At 47.5% G+C, this 16,209-nt stretch overlaps 3 protein-coding genes and 1 non-coding gene across 5 annotated transcripts; 1 reads left to right on the top strand and 3 right to left on the bottom strand.

Moving 5' to 3' along the window:
- Positions 1-1,769: 1,769 nt before the first annotated feature.
- On the top strand, positions 1,770-3,797 carry SOWAHD (sosondowah ankyrin repeat domain family member D). The gene has a single exon (XM_059483096.1). It carries the CDS (start codon positions 1,892-1,894, stop codon positions 2,894-2,896), a length of 1,005 nt encoding a protein of 334 aa, XP_059339079.1. The 5' UTR covers positions 1,770-1,891; the 3' UTR covers positions 2,897-3,797.
- Positions 3,798-7,069: 3,272 nt separating this feature from the next.
- On the bottom strand, positions 7,070-9,012 carry RPL39 (ribosomal protein L39). Its single transcript, XM_059482784.1, has 3 exons — positions 8,908-9,012; positions 8,606-8,709; positions 7,070-7,373 (listed from the first exon to the last, which is right to left on the bottom strand). Exons 1-3 carry the CDS (start codon positions 8,908-8,910, stop codon positions 7,325-7,327), a joined length of 156 nt encoding a protein of 51 aa, XP_059338767.1. The 5' UTR covers positions 8,911-9,012; the 3' UTR covers positions 7,070-7,324.
- On the bottom strand, positions 7,490-7,617 carry LOC132080244 (small nucleolar RNA SNORA69). The gene has a single exon (XR_009419544.1). It is a non-coding gene; the product is annotated as a small nucleolar RNA SNORA69 (small nucleolar RNA).
- Positions 9,013-9,806: 794 nt separating the features above from the next.
- On the bottom strand, positions 9,807-16,202 carry UPF3B (UPF3B regulator of nonsense mediated mRNA decay). 2 transcript variants are annotated; one of them, XM_059482782.1, is made up of 10 exons: positions 15,947-16,201; positions 15,627-15,733; positions 15,408-15,514; positions 14,607-14,705; positions 14,150-14,260; positions 13,367-13,410; positions 12,601-12,789; positions 11,956-12,107; positions 10,952-11,264; positions 9,807-10,121 (listed from the first exon to the last, which is right to left on the bottom strand). In XM_059482782.1, exons 1-10 carry the CDS (start codon positions 16,124-16,126, stop codon positions 9,975-9,977), a joined length of 1,449 nt encoding a protein of 482 aa, XP_059338765.1. In that variant the 5' UTR covers positions 16,127-16,201; the 3' UTR covers positions 9,807-9,974. The 2 variants fall into 2 exon arrangements, with proteins under 2 accessions (XP_059338765.1, XP_059338766.1); XM_059482783.1 differs by lacking the exons at positions 9,807-10,121; positions 11,956-12,107 and having other exon boundaries at positions 11,002-11,264; positions 15,947-16,202.
- Positions 16,203-16,209: the final 7 nt, after the last annotated feature.

Genomic DNA, 16,209 nt, shown 5'->3' on the forward strand with positions numbered 1-16,209 from the left:
ATGCATTCATTCCCAAGAGCAGCTCCTTATTTCCCTCCTTGTTTTCCCCGAATGCCACCCAAGTGTTTTCAACTGTTCACCAGGATCTCATGGCTGTGTGGTTCAAGTTCTCTGCCTCCCTGAGCCCACAGAAGCCACCAAAACCCAGTGACAAAATCAGGCAGCTCCAGAAAGGGAACAAGGGGGCAATTATGCTTTTACCACCAGTTGTTTGGTGTTTGAGACTACACCAACTTCCCACACATCCCAGAAAAACTGGTCCAAGTGGTTGGAAAAAGGCAAAGGCCCTCAAGGCTGACGACCAGCTCAGGGCAAGTCAGAGCAGGGCTAAAGCTTAGGGAAGGCAAAGAAAAAAGCTTCAAGGGGCTGTTGTGGCTTTTAGCTGCCTGACCAGCTGCAAAACCACCTGGTGACAGTTCAGCCACGGGTGTCAGAGCAGTCATGGATAAGAAACTTCTGGAGAGATAGAGAACTGGGAAGAATTTGCAGCAGAAGAACTAGTCCTGATTGATAACAAAATTAGGGTACAGACTACTGGCTGCAGCTGCCAGCAACATCAGGCATGGGCTGTACTACAAAGGGGATTATGGCAAGAGAGAAAGCCCAAATTCCCAGTGGGATGAAACATTGGGTGGCAAGGAGCCAAACAGTGTCCCAGGCTGGATTTCCCTTAGATCAGAGAAACCCACCAGCCACTGGAACATGGGCTCTGGGGGCAGTAACCTGGGCCTCCCTGAGCACAGCATCGAGGACAAGCATTGCAGCCATGGGGGGCTGTTTCAGGGGGGCTGTAAGGCAATGGCTTCAGTGAGACAACCTTGGGGTGCTGCTGGGGTCAGAGGAAGTGTCTTGGGATCCCTGTGTCGTGGATTTACACACACCAGACAATGAAACAGGGTCTGACCCTGCTAAGAATGCTGGGTTCAAGTGAATGTTTCCAATGAGTCTTTTGTTAGTTCTTTGGTTACAGCTCAGGCTGGTGCTTCCAGAGAGGGACCCCTACCCCAATTCACACCTCTCAGTTATACCCCTGACACTCATCACCCAACCCAAGTCAACCACTAAATTCTGGTTGGCAGTATCTTGATTTCTTGCTGGGTTTCACTGGAGCTGGGCTGGCTGCCTTCTGATGTTCCTTTATTCTCCTGGGATTGTCTCCTTGGCCCTTATCACCTCCATTCTGTTCATATCTGCTGAATTCCAAGACTGTTGTGTTAGCAGCATCATTTTATCAAAAGTTTATGTTTGGTCAGCTCTTACGGCCTAAAGCTTTGGCTGCTTCAGGTGCTAATGCTGAGCCAGCAGTGCTAAAGGAGACTGTTCAGGCAGGAGAATACAGTTCAGCAATTTCTGCTGTAGCGTCAGCGCTGAGCTGCCCGGGACCCCCATGCCTCCATCTGGCCCCGCGGTTCTGCACGCTCCCTGTATTCACGCTCCTTCTTTGTATTCCCACACTTGCCTGTATTCCCACACTTGCCTGTATTCCCGCACCCTCTCTGTGTTCCCGCACCCTCTCTGTGTTCCCACACACTCCCTGTATTCCCGCACGTTCCCTGTATTCCTACACTTTCTCTGTATTCCCGGATTTTCCCTCTATTCGTACCCGTTCCCGCAGCCCGGCCGCGCTCGTTCGGTGCCGGCTCAGGGGAGCGTGTCGGTCCGTGTGGGCAGAGCCAGCCGTGTTCGAGCCGTGCCTCACGGACACAGCGTGAGCGGGCAAAGGTCACCGCACCGCCCCGCCGCCGCCGTGCCCGCCGCCGCCATGCCCCGCCGCCGTGCGGATCGGTTCCTCCTTCGCCCGGGACCGGCAGGGGAAGCGCGGGGTGAGTGCCGGGCAGCGTGAGCCGTGCCAGGCTGGGGAGCTGGGGACAGCCCTGCGAGAGGCACCACCATGGCCCGGCAGGAGCGGGACAGGGGCGAGGCAGAGCAGAAGGTAGCTGGCATCTCCCGGAGGTTCACCTTCCTGGATGGCGCCCAGCCCCGAGCGGGCGGCCCGGCCCGCGGCTCCCATCTCCGGCCAGCCACGCTGGAGCGTTTCCATACGCCGCAGAAGACGGACACCAACAAAAGCACCAACTGGAGCAGGCACAGCCTGGGGAGCTGGGGTAGGACTTCAGGCAGGTTTTCCGTTAGCCCCAGCAGTACCCGGAGGAAGGAGCTGAAGGAAATCCTCCTGCAGAGCAACAGCCCTGGCAGCACCTTGCGGTTTGCCACTGCCCGGAAGACATCCAGCAGCAGCAGTGTTCCTGCAGGGCTGCACCAAGAGCAGAAGCCTGAGCAGAGCCCTGATCTGCTGCCCCTTGTCCTTGATCCCCTGGAGCACGCGTGGCTGCTGACAGTGGCCGAGGGCGATGCGGACAGCATCATCAAGCTGCTGGACCTGGATCCCAGCCTGCTGACCAGGAGAGACTTTGTGACAGGCTTCACCGCTCTCCACTGGCTTGCCAAGCATGGCCACCATGAGAGCTTCATCCAGGTCATCTCCCACGCCCAGAAGAAAGGCTACCCTGTGAACATGAACATCCCCACAGCCAGCGGCGGGCTCACCCCTTTGCACCTGGCTGCCTTGCAGGGACACGAGGTGCTCATCAAGGTGCTGGTGGGAGCTTACGGGGCAGACACCACCTGCAGGGACCACAACGGGCGCAAGGCTTGGCAGTACCTGCCAGCACACACCTCCAGGGAACTGAAGGAGCTGGCAGGGGCCTTGGAGGAGGATTTGGTCCAGCTGCACTCCCACAACACCAACAACAACTGTAAGTCATCCAGAGAGGCTGGGGCAGGGCAGGACTGTGTGGACTCTGGGGCTGAGGGAAAAGCTGCCCGGCACTCCTGGGGCCTGTCGACCCTGCGAGGCTTTGTTAGACAGGCCTTTGCTTTCTTCCATGAGCGCTGAAGCTCTCCTGCCTCCATTCGCCAGTAAACCCATGCTGGATAGCAGCTGGAAAAGCCTGCAGGGAGCTGAGAACTTGGCTACTCAAAATCCTGCCCAAGTGAGGGTTAAGCCATGGCACCATGGCCACCCTGGGTCTTGTGGTCTTTTGGGGCCATTCCAGTGGCTGTGTGGAGCACCATGGCCATTGGGAGCAGTACCTTGGGACAGCCCTTCCAAAAAACTGCCTGTCTGCAGAAGGGATTGTGCTCTGTGCCCCCATGGATGGGGACTCCTTGCTGCATCCCAACAGATCACCATGGTCGGGGCTCACGTGTCAGCTGTGCTGTGGGGAGCTGCTCCAACACCCTGTGTGCCCACCATGGATAGTCAGGAGGATGCTGACCCACCATGTGTGGATTTCATGCTGCAAACACCTTCCAGCTTCCTCTGAGATCTCCTGATCTCTGCCATATGCACCTTCTCTGGGTTGATGTTTGTTTATGACAGCTGATCATAAAGGTGATTCTCAGTGGAGTAAGGGCTAAGGGCCCTTTTAGAAGAATCCAGGCCAAGAAAAGCCTTTCAAAATGCAAAACAACTCACACTGGCAGCCCTTCCCTTGAGATCCTTTCCCAGGAAGGCTGAAATGCTCATCCTCATTAGGAATGGGGGCCAGAGCAAAGGAGGCAGGAAGAACACAAGGGAGGCTGCATGTGGTGGCCCCTGTGGGGATTAGAGTTCAGGAACAGCTCTGCAAAGATGATTCATCCTCAGAAACTGTGGAAAAGGTATGTGAAGTCTGTGAGATTGAGATTATTTTTATTGCTACTGAGATCATGCTCAAAAATGAAACTGATGAACATTGCTGCAGCAGCATAACAGTGCATGTATGTCTGTCACTGCATTAAAAGGGCAAAGCCTCTGCTCGCCTGTTTGTGTTTTGTTCACTAAGTGAAGTTCTGCCCTGATGATTTCAACTTGCTTTTTACATTCTCAAAAGCCAGTACTGCTTCAAAATATCTTCAGAAAAACAACAGCCCCTTCCTCTTTCTAATCAGCACGAGACTATTCCTACGCCCTGAAATAGCAGTTGTGTTTCAGAAGTGGTTCTCAGACAGGAACTGGGGAGTTTCTGTTCCCCAGGGCAGCCCTTGCAGAGACAACTCCTTTAGGGGGGCAGTTGTGCTTTTCTTTCCAGCTGCCTTTCAGGGGGCCTGCAGGGTGACTGAGGGACTCAGGGTGATCTGGCCTGGCTACACAGGTGCATTTGCATCTTGATGCAGAAAGACACACAGGTGACATCCTCTGGGGAAGTAGAGCTGGGGGGTTTCACAGATCCTGAGCAAACTCCAGTTATATTCAGACTGTGTTTTGAAATGCTGCTTGGACACCAAACTAACCCAGTCCACAGTAATGACATGTGGAAGAGCAGCCTCCACATGAGTGAGCAGGGATCTAGTGACCGGATAATGCCCAGTCCAGGTGCCTGAGTGGATATATAGATATAGATGTGTCTGGACATCTTAATCCCTGAGGTCAGTAGCAGATACATACAAAACACACTTGAACTAGGTTTAATGCCCAATCTACAATGCTTTAGCTCTAATAGATTGAAGATGTTGGCAATGCAGCTCCTTCTGGAACTGCTGTGGCCATGTCCATGCCATGGGAGAGCAGGCTGGCTTCTCACCAGTCTGTTTATGCCAGCACAAACTCCATGAACAGCACTGGTGTCAAGCTCTGGTAACCAAAGTGCTGTTGATAAGACAGACAGGACTGACAAAATATTGTTTTTACCTATTAGTCTTCTGTTACCCTTTTACAGCTGTCAGGGAAGGGCACAGGATGGCTCTTACATCCTCCTCTGAGTAAGGCACAGAGTAAACAGTGGAATTGAAAATTTCCTTGAAGGAGCCATTTCCTTGGCAATAGTACCTGTGGCTTAGTCATGCTCCACCCAGAAACACGGACTTAAATGTTCCATTTGCAAGTAAAATTTGGCTGACAAATGCTGCACCTAAATACCACAACATGATTTTCAGTTATTACCTCCTGTTGAGAGATAACCAAAACCCCCTAAAGAAAGCTTTTGCCTTCATCCTTTGGTCATGGGTTTGACCCAGTATTCTGTGCTGAGACAAATTAGGTGGGGACTTCAGAGCAGAATCAGAACTCTGCTTCTCTAGATGTGTTACAACATCCTCACCATGTCACCCTCTGCCCTGGGTGGGTCCCTTTCCACTGAGCAAAAAAAAAATTTCCTTCCAGTGAGCCACCCCTTTGTCTCACTCGGTTCATTTTCATACCTACAGAAAGGCAGCTGATTTGGATACAAAGACGTGTTTAGAAAAATATTCCTCAAGTATACAATCAGCTCCAACTTTGCTTTTCACTCAGAAAACAAAGCATATCCACCAAAATCAATGGACTACAATATCCAAATTTTTTTTCTCTTTAAAGCTTCTGTTGATGTGTTTTCATGTGTTAGCTCAGTTCTGCAGAGATTCCTGATCCCCTCTCACAGGGAGGAGAGGGCAAAGAGAGCTGCCACAGACAACAGAAAACATTCAAACCTAGAGATATTTGATTGCTTAAGGTTCTGCAGAGGATTGATTTTAACCCAAGTTCAGTTTGTACTAAATTAACTTTGTGTTATCCCTTAATGTCCAGCTTTAAAAGCAGATTCAAATAGGGAAAATAATACAAGGAGTTATTTTCCAAAACAGTTCTTTAGTAGAAGCTACTTCCACCTAGTAAAAATATTAGTCATGATAGTAATAGGGAAACTTTCTAATAAATAGTAATAAATTGTCCAATCTGTTGCTCAGGAAAGTTTTCCCACAAATGCCATGGAAAAAACTGTCTTTCCATTCTCAAGCCCATAAAATTGCTGTTTGCCTCCTCAGCCAGATCCCCATAGACACAATTACAGAGAAACTCTGTGAGCAGCTTTGCCTGCCAGCAGTGATGTGGAGGCTGGAGGAGGTAAGCTGGATGCCAAGGCAGAACTCCAGTCCTCAGCAGAGCTGTTATTTCCTGAACACTCACTTCAAAGAGTGCAGGAAAGCTTTAAAAATCATTGAGGTCAGAGTGGCTGCAGCACACGAGCCTCTGTTCCAACACCTCTGGCACTGCTGTTTGCTGCTTTCCTGCTGCATGACTTACTGCTTCCCCCTGATGATGGAGCCCAGACTCTTTCCAGACAGGATAAGAAGCTGGAGGATACCGCTGAAGTATCCTGAGGTTGGTAAAAATCCCAGCCTTGCTCACCCTGACTTACAGAACCCTGCAGCACACCTTAGGAAGGAGGCACCTCATGACCTCTGAGTGAGATGTGTATTTCTCTGAGCATTTTCCTGTTCGGCACATGCTGCACCCAGTTATTTGCTCAGAGTTGCAATACGAAAGACATAAATCTATTTACCCTCAGTGTGAAAAGCAGCAACCCAGAAGGTAGGGCAGTCTGAAGCCTCCTCAGGAATTGCCTCTCAGGACAGACCCACAGGCTGAGGCTGAAGGCAGGAATGAAGCAGCACGTTGGCAGCCCTCAGTGTCAGGATGGGCTTGGCCACAGCCCAGGACAGGCTCACAGCAGCAGGGATTTCCTGCTGAGCAGAGCAGCCACCCCAGCTCAGAGCAGTGAACAGAGAGGACAGGGTGCAGAGCCACAGCTCCTCCTTCACTTCCCTGCAGTAAATTGGTTCCACAGGCCCCAGCAGAGAATACCAGCACAGGGGAGCTGGAGTGCCAGAGACCTTTAATCCCCTTTTTCCTATCACTTTTTTTAAACAGCTGCAAACTTTCCTTTTGAGCCCCATCTTAAATTTCTACCTGTCTGCTGAGAATGTTTCATACTAAGGTGCACTTGTGGTTGGTGTTGATTTATCAAACCAACACAGACTCCCCAACAAAACTCATGTTATTTAATATTCTAGGGAGTACACAGACATTATGCACTGCACTCTACAGTACTGCATTTTGCAAGAGATTTTCTTCAGGTCTGATTTTGACTTTTTTTAAAATTGGTACTTTGCTCCTGAAGGTTTACGGTCAGTGAAAAGGAAGACAGAGCCTACTCTACCTGAACAGAGCTGCCAAGGTTCCTCGTATTAAGTAAGATTTTGACTAACATTATCATTAATTTGATTGTTACAATCCCACCACATCCATACAAAATGATTTCCAAAACCAAAATCATTCAGGTCCATATTTATTAGTAAGCCTGTGCAGTACCAATGCTCATGGTGATGCCTGAAAGAACACTAATAGAACACAGTCTCCATGTTTCAGATACAAAGACTTTCCCAGTTAACATCAACATCCCAGACCAGCTTATAAAAACCCCACACTGGGGACTGCACTCCAGCACCACAGAAGGAATGACTTGAGGCTGTTATGGATCTGACACAGAAAGACCAATGTTCATTAGAGCTCCTGGGACAGTCTCTCTTACAAGCCCAGTTTGGTCCTCCTCCAGTGCCTCCTTTTGGAGTTGTACCTAAGACAAAAACAGAGTGAATTAGCAAAGTGCACACACACATTAGTTAAACACGAAAGCAGAACAGCACGTGGAAGAAGTCTCCTCCATGAAAGCTCATTAATCTGTAAGCATGTACTTGTCCATGTTAAGAACAAATGCTTTCACCAGGGTGTGGGTGAAAGCACAGTGTTAACACAGTTGCTCTCAGCAGGAAAATGGCAGCACTCCCACAGCAGGAAGCACTGCAATTGCAGCCTGCTTTAACACAAAGCTTGGACAGAACCCATGGCCCAGCTACCCAAGCCAGGAGACAAAAATCCATGATTTTTTCCTATGGTCAAGTATTTCAGAGTACTGCAATTCAGCTGAAACAGAACCCAGCTGTAACCTGGCACGTGGCAGACAAGGATCCAGCTGAATGCAAGAACCACTGATCCCACCTAGAAACAAGCTGGGAGCAGCTGCAGAACAGAACCCAGCAATGTTGTGCTAGGTCACTGCCTGTGCCAGCCAGTGCTGCTGCTGCTCTCCTCACTGCTTAGGACTAAGAGAGAAAGAGGGAAATCTGCTGCTTTCAAAAGCCCAGATGAAGGTGTGTATGAAATAAAAATATGCTGCAGTTTTCAACCAGAGGGCTTGGACAGGCATGACCATGCATGCCACAAGTGCACCCAGTGTATCACAGCACTCAGCATTTCCCTAAGCACAGTGCTCGAGAACAAACACAACAGGAAAGCAAGGAACTATGACAAATTAATTCCACAGTCAGGTGCCAAGCATTTCATACTATCAATCTGACTTCCCATACACCCAACAAGTCCTTTGCTTCCTTTGTTGCTCCCTGAATCTCAGAGCACCCATGCTCAGGACCCATTCCTTGAAAATGCAGGAGCCCAGAGGGGCAGCTATGAGAGGAGACAGGAATTGGGAAGGGGAACGTCATGAACAGAGAAGCTATCAGGGAACAAAATCCGGAATAAATCATCCACACGTACAGTTCAGGTTTTCACTTTACATATACCACGGCTGAACGTGTGTGGATACCTGCAGAGCACCGGGGCAAAAGCACTACAAAAAACACTGGCACGGAAGCCTCGGCTGCTCTCCCATCCCTGCAGGGCCTCCCGGGCACAAAGAGCGCCTTGGCCGGCACACACCGCGCTCCGGCCGGCACAAGCGCCAGCAGCTCCCGCCCTCGGCCCGGCCCGGCCAGGCCGCAGCTCCTCAGAAGCCCCGGCCGAGCTCCTCACCTGATCTTATTGCCGGTTTTCATGCGAATCCACTGCGGGATGGGCCGGTTCTGCTTCTGCTTCTTGGCGAGGAAGCGCTTGATCTTGAATGTCTTGTGCGACGACTGCAAGAGAGCGCAGCGGTCAGTGCCTCACCCAGCCCCGGCACAGCCGCCAGGCCTCGGCCAGCCGGGAACGCCGCCCCCGGCTCCCTCCCGCTCCCTCCGCCCCGCGGCCCGCCCGCCGGGACCCCCGAGCGCAGCGGCCTCGGGCAGAGGGCTCGGGGCGCGGCGGGAGGGCGCGGATGGCGGCGGATGTCTCACCATGGCGCGGAGCGGGGCAGCGTCCCGGCGATGGCGGCGTCCGAGGAGGCGGAAAGGGCGGAGCGGCAGCGGCGGCGCGGGCGCAGCGCCCCCTGCCGGCCCCGCACGCACAGAGGGACGGCCGCGGCCCAGCGAGTTTGTCCGAGTTTATTTGGGTTTAGTACAAAAAACAGCTATGGCTAAAATTCGCTAGCTTGGGAGGACCTGCTACTGGCGAAGTCCCGTTCTGGGCTGTAAAACAATACTTCAAGTTATGAGGGAAGAGGCAGCAGTTCCGAGAGGGCAGGAGTTCAGAAACTTTTCAGACTTGAGTGAAGGGAAGATGCTGGAAAAGAACAGGATGCCCAAACCAGCTACATTTGATGAAAAATAAGCATTTCAATGTAGGGAGACTTTACATGAAAATTTTTCAAGTCATATTCAACTATTAAGCCAGCTTATTCATACACTCCAACTTAAGTTACTTTATCCAGAGAACCACTGAAGAGGATGGTCCCTCCCTCCCTAACATGGTTACTATGTTCTGCTCCTTGTGTGCCAAAAGGCTCCTATCCACGGGTACCTCAACAGCCCCAGCCTGTGTTTGTGTCTCAGTGCTAGACTGACACACTTCAGCTTTCACTGCCTCACGCAGGAGCACCACAGGACACAGCAACACCTGTGTTAACTCCAGGCAACTCCAAGCTTGCTCTGCTTAAGTGCATCCAACACTGGTTCTAATTGCCTTAGAGTAGAGCTCTGGCTTTTGATCCAGGTGTCATTCCCTCCTGACCACAACTGATTTATTATCAAACTTAAGGCCATAAAGTCTTTCTATTTCGCAAAGATTCTCTTCTCTGCTGTAGTTAGATGCTGGGAAAATAAGTTCAAATAACTGAAAATATTACAATGAGAACACATTTCAAATTTGGAATCTACAACTGAGTTTCTTTAACCAGAAACATCCAACAGCACAATGCCCCCTTTTCTTCCTTTGTTCCTTGTTCGCTCCGAAGGCACTTCTGGATTGCGTAGTACAAGCTCTTTGGCTGCACAGACAGTCAGAACACATAAGGCTGGCACATCAGTCACTCCTCTTCCTTTGTGTGACTGCTCTCACCCTCTTGCTTCTTTTCCACTCCCTGATCTGGGGGTTTTGCAGCATTGTCTTCATACTGACACAATCTGCTCCGGCTTCGGGCCCCGGGCTGGTACAGCTGCATTGCTGGGCGATCCTGAAATAAATCAAAACTATTTAGATTCTTTCAGAACTCCCTGCTCTCAGGGTTATTATGGTATCATTTCTATGGTATTAGAAATGGCTCAAATTCAAACTTTTCAGGCTAAGTTTAATTATTCCACAGTGGTGGCAAAGTAACTTCAATTGTCCCAAATCAAGGTTGTCTCTGTTGAAAAGCAACGTCCCTGTTCAAACCATAATGAACACTGCTCAGAGTTGAGGTTATTTGTAACTTTTCCTGTTAGTTCAGCTCACATCCTCTCAGAAGAGAGGCCAACTTCAAAGTTTCAAAACCTTAAATTTCATTTGTTCCTGACCATGTCTTAAGTGATACAGAAAACAACCACAGAGATACTGCAAAACCAGATTTTGTAGAGTACATAAAATTACACTCAAGACATAATTTCTCGAACCTAGAGCACGTGTCATATTCTGCAAGTTGCAGTTTCCTATTTTAAGGAACCTGTTCAATCACACTCCCACTCTGAGATGCATTTTCAGGCATCATAAGATCAGCAGACACAAACAGATTACTGATACTCTACCAACACCTTAAAGAGATAGCCTATAGCACAAGACAACAAATAAAAAAGGGATCAGTGTCTTACAACTTAACCCATGTTTTCTTGGATTAGTTCTTATATAGTGATAAGAAATACCACTGTTAGGCAAATTTTAGTGCACATTCCTAGCAATGGCAGCGTTTGGTGCAGAACAGGGAGAAGTTTCAACAGAGAAACCATATGGTTATTTCCTTAAAATGCTTTTATCCTAAAAACTACAGACCCCTAAGAATCAACACATGAATTTAAAGAAATCCAGCACCTTGTTTCTGATACGATCCCTCTTAATTGTATCCTCTTTTTTATCGTCTTTGGTTACTTTCTCAGATTTGTCCGTGCTGCTGGTAAAGTCTGTAAGATCACTTTTCTTTCCCTTTTCTCTGAGTAAGTCTCTCTCCTTTTTCACCTCTTCCTCTTTTCTTCTAAAAACCTTCTCTTTCTCATAGCGCTCTTTCTGCCTCCGACGCTCCTCTTCTTGGCGCCTCAGTTTCTCTCTCTGTGCTCTCTCATATTCTCTGTCTCTGTCAAAATCTCTATCTCGGTCCCTGTAGTCCTTTACACACTCATCTTCTGATCTGTATGAAAACAAAACTGAAAATTAAGCTCAAAAGATTCATCAAACAGAGCTGGGAGATCAATGTAATAGCGGTGTAAATGTGCAATAGGAAGATGACACACTGGCAGGTACTAGGGAGCTCTTGGGAGGCTGTGATAGCCCAAGTCATGCACGACAGCCAGAGAGGACACTGACCACTAGAGCTTCCCAGCCTAATCTCTTCTGGCTTTGAAAAAACATCTGAATTTGTCTGTCTTATCTGTATTTCTCACATGGCAGAACTGAACCTCAAACAGATCATGGAGCTGTTGAGAATTACATTTTCCACTTTGACTTTTTACAAGAGTTAGAGGAACTGGTAAGTGGAGAACACCTCTCCTCTTGCCATGGTTATAATTATTATCTCATTGCAAGGAGAGTGCTCACAGCCTGCTGCATTCACCTACACATGGGCTTCCTTAGTGGAGTTCCTATAATGAGCTGTAAAAATATTAAAATCTGTCCACTAATGAAGAATTTCCAGGTAAATCACAGAGCTTTCTGTAATCACAGGGATGTGCACTGGCACAGAGAACACAGCTCATGCCTTATATGAGAAAAAGCATTTGAAAGGAATTTCAAAATATGGTCATGGCAGAGCAGCCTAAGCCTCAGTACAATCAGGAAACAAGTTATAGATACATATATATTTATAGCAAGTACTAGAATACTTTTTTGCCTTCTCTTCTTTTGTCTCCCCATCAGATCGTTTGGCAGATGCACTACTCGCATTTTTTTCCTCCCTCAGAGTCTCTCTTTCCAGTTTCTTGGACTTTTCTTTTCTCTCCAAGTCTTTTTCATCTTTTTCAGGCTTCTTAAGTAGCTACAAAGAAAACAGAAGTCTCAACTAAAAAGCTCACTCTAACACATATTGTCTGGCACAACACCGAAATTGCATCAAAGGAACCACAGGCCAGTAAGAAATAAACATTAAAGAAATATTACTGCAAATCACAGTATTTCTAAAAGCTGGAGTGTATGAGTAAGCATTATTCACAGAGCAGACTAGGATTTTTCTCCTAAACCAGGCTGTTTTAGAAAGCTTAAAAATAGTCTCCATTCCATAGTGAATTCACAATCCTGTTTACCGCAGCATGTACAACAGTCACATGACAAAAACTTTAAATATTACTATGAAACATTACAGCATGTAAACCTTTACAATGCCTGCTACTGAATATTACAAAAAATTGGTCATTTACTAACACCAAACTCATATGATTCTTCACACAATACCCAAAGTACATTTTGAGACTGATATACAAATAATAGGGGAAAGGGAGTGTAACAGTTTATAATAAAGAACTGTTCTAGACCTTAATCTTTGGTTCTTCTTTTGATCTGTCTCTTTCTTTTTCTGGGCATCTGTCTACTTTCTTCAATTTTTCTGCTTCTTTTCTCTTCCTTCTCTCCTCTTCTTTCCATTTTCTTCTTTCTTCTTCTCTTTGTCTTTTTCTTTCTAATTCTTTCCTCCTTCTCTCCTCTCTTTTTTCTTCTCTCAGTCTCTGTGCATGTAAAAACAAAGAGAAAGTGTCTCTCCACAGCAGAAAACATCTCTTTAAGCCATCAAACAACTCACCTCAATGTTGCCTCTATTATAAAAGAAAAAAAAGTCCTGTCATGTCTGTTGTTGTGAACCTGAACATGTTGCAGCAGTATTGTTTTTTACTCATAAGCCTTAATTTGTACTGTCTTAAAAAACTCAAACACATCACTAGGTTCAGCATTTATCGTTAAAATTTTAATTAAATCTGCCCTACCTCTGAGTTTCTCCATTGCTAGAAGATCAAATAACATTATGTGCTAGGAGAAAGATCATCTACAAGGACCTCAGCCATACTGCATTAAAAATGGAAGCACTACAATGCAATCTGTTTTGCCAATGCAAAAAGAGGTGTTTTGCTGTGACCAGAATGTACACAAAGCACCACCATTCCAACACTCTACTCCTTTAAAATATATGCACCAGAAGTTGACACTTTGGGTCAAAAGCTCCTTCTTCAAAAGGAAGGGCAGAAATGTATCAACATACAATGAGCAAATTGTGCTGGCAAACAAGAAAATTCTGGAGGTAAGTCTTACCTGTTTATTTTTCAAGAAGTTCAGTAAAGGAGTAGTCTTTTTAGCTGGGGAACAGATAAAACAAATATAAACATCTTGCCTTATCCAATACTGCAATACCTACAACAGAGCTCTATATAGAGAAGCAGCCTTACACATTCCCCTGCCTGTCATCTACATTCCCCTTCTCTCATATACAGCAACACAGCAGTGATACAAATATTCCAAACCTTCTCTCATATACAGCAACACAACAGTGACACAAATATTCCAAACCTATCTCCAAACAGTGGCAACTATTAGGATTCTATAAATTTCTTTAGGATATTGATAGGATATCCCTTACATCCATCTCTACATTCAGCCTGCATTAGGCTTTTTTCAGACACTCCCATTTTTAAAGAGATCCCTGTAAAATACTTAAAAAGAGCAACCTGGTCATTTTTTGGTGGTATTTACCCAACCACACTATCTCAACTTGTGTCTGCATGGAACACCACTGATCACAGCACTGTGCATTAAACACCATTGCATCTCACTGAAATGCAGCCCCTCCACAGCCTGATCTGGCTAACAAACATCTGCAACAGGAAGGAACCTTGTCATCTAAGACCTAAGCCTACAGAAGAATTTAGAGCATGGGAACAAAACAAAATACACAATAATATTAGCCTAAATGTTTAACAAATAGTAAGCAGGCACACAAAAGAATTCAGTCTCCTCCAGGCTGAGCTTCAAATTACAAAACATATTTGTTTCTTTGTGATCTAGGAAAATGTAACTATAGTACACAGATTTCCATACCTATTAGCTCTTTGTTTCTTGCCTCTATTTCCTCCAACAAAGTTTCAGGAGTGGAGGTTAATTTTTCATCATCTGCACTGTAACTTTCCAAAAACTTCTTGTATTCTGGATCTACACAGAAGAGAAGGGAAAAAAGGGGAGGGAAAAAAAGAAGAGATACTGTAGCATGAAAAGTATTTACATCATGCACTGCTCAGTTACATTTACTTCAGCTGGGCTGTTTATATGCCACCTTTGCATAAGTTAGCAGCTCAAATGAGCTGCTGTATTATGTTTGTTTGGGACAATCATATTTAATAGATTTCTAGCTGACAAAGCAGTGCTCATAAACTTCACATATAATTAAGCAAACATTCTATTGGTGGAACTATAGTGTCACAGTAAAAACATTACATTTAAATTACTGCTAAGAGTTACAAGTCTACACGTGCAAAAACAAACTAGCTTGCTGTTATACCATCTTCAATAGTTCCAGTTTTGGCATCCTTTTTCTTACTCTTCTTTTTTGCAGCTTTTTGGAAAGGTGCAAACTCAACTATGGCAGCATATTCCTGACCTGTTGAGAGAAAAAAATACATTAAAATAAAGATGAAACAGATATAAATTCGATTATATTGTCCATATCTAAAGCAGAAAGGTAAGTCTCACAAGAAATATGCAATACTAGAAGAGACTACTTACACAGCATAAAAACATTATTGTATTTAGAAAACCATTTAATAAAAAAATAAACCACTCTACAGAGAGCAGAACTCGTTACCTTAACACTGTCACTATACTAATAACAGGCTGACAAGGACATACTAGATTTAAGATTACCCATGACTGTCAGTTCCACACCTCAGCAGCACCATGTAATGGCCTCATCCTACACCCTCTGCATTCATTGTGCAATAAAGAATATTTTAAGCTAATACAACTGAGGCAAATCTCAATTTTTGATAAAGTATAGTACAATGCAACACATTACAAGCAGGCTTTAAAACTTTATCTTCTGACAAGAACACTACATTTATGGCTGCACGAATGCAGCTCAGTATGGCAAACACAGTGTACACTGCAAACCAGCTCATTTAAAGGACTTAGATGTTATCAGATCTATGTATGTACATATTTCTAAGGGTATTGGAACTGTTTTTGAGGTACTAAACTCAAACAAGTCAAACGCGGCTGCTCACACCCACCCCTCCAAAGCTCAGGCAGCACACAGCACAGACAGCAGGGAAGCAGCAGCATGCATCGAGAGCCATTCACTTACCTTTGTGATCGACAAAAACGTAGCCGTCGAAGCGATCCCTGAAGAGGACGATGTCTTCCTGGTTCTTGAAGTTGATGTAGGCTCTGGAGAACATGTGCGGGTACAAGCTGCAGAGACACAAACCGAGAGCGCTGCGCTGACGAGGCGGCGGCGCCACTGCGGCCCGGCTGGCGGTAGCGGCGGCTCCCGGGAGCGCCCGGACCGGGCAGGCGGCCGTACCTGGAGTCGTTGGCGAAGAACTCGAAGTAGTCGTGCTCGGGCAGAGGCTGCAGGTGCTCCTCCAGCTGCTCCTTCGTCAGGCTGGGCGGCAGCCGGCGGATCACCACCTGCGGCACGACAGGAGCGGCGCTCAGGGCGGCGGCAGCAGCGCCCGGGACGAGTCACTACCGCGCCTCCCCCAACACGTCCCGTCCCAGGAGGGCCCCGCAAGCGGCCCGTTAGCGGGGCAAGGTCCCGTTACAGAGGGAGGAGGGGCCCGTTACAGAGGGTGAGCCCCGTTACAGGGGAGGGCGCCGTACCCGGCAGCGCGCAGGCCCCACCTTGCTGAGCGTCTCCTTCTTGTCCTTGGGCCGCTCCAGGCGATCGAGCTCGGCGGTGCCGGCTCTGCCGTCCGTGCCGGCGGCGGGGCCCGAGCCCGGTCCCGCGGGCATCAGCACGCCCGGCCCGGCGGAGGCCCCGCGCCGCTCCTTGGGCCTGGCGTTCTCCTTGTCCTCCTTCATCCCGATCCCGATCCCGACTCCGGCCCGGGCGGCACCGCGCGCACCCAATCGCCGCCGCCTCTCGCGAGACTGCGCCTTAAAGG

Source organism: Ammospiza nelsoni, chromosome 15 (genome assembly GCF_027579445.1).
Source record: "Ammospiza nelsoni isolate bAmmNel1 chromosome 15, bAmmNel1.pri, whole genome shotgun sequence".
Lineage (NCBI taxonomy): Eukaryota > Metazoa > Chordata > Aves > Passeriformes > Passerellidae > Ammospiza > Ammospiza nelsoni.

What these genes read in the sequence shown, in the direction of transcription:
- SOWAHD (XM_059483096.1), top strand. Translation starts at nt 1,892, where the DNA reads ATGGCCCGGCAGGAGCGGGACAGGGGCGAGGCAGAGCAGAAGGTAGCT.
- UPF3B (XM_059482782.1), bottom strand. Translation starts at nt 16,126, where the DNA reads ATGAAGGAGGACAAGGAGAACGCCAGGCCCAAGGAGCGGCGCGGGGCC. An exon ending in TTCTTCGCCAACGACTCCAG is followed by an intron (nt 15,515 to 15,626) that starts GTACGGCCGCCT and finishes GTGTCTCTGCAG; the next exon opens with CTTGTACCCGCACATGTTCT. An exon ending in GGGATCGTATCAGAAACAAG is followed by an intron (nt 10,122 to 10,951) that starts GTGCTGGATTTC and finishes GATTTATTTCAG; the next exon opens with GATCGCCCAGCAATGCAGCT.
- RPL39 (XM_059482784.1), bottom strand. An exon ending in AAAACCGGCAATAAGATCAG is followed by an intron (nt 7,374 to 8,605) that starts GTGAGGAGCTCG and finishes TTTTTGTCTTAG; the next exon opens with GTACAACTCCAAAAGGAGGC.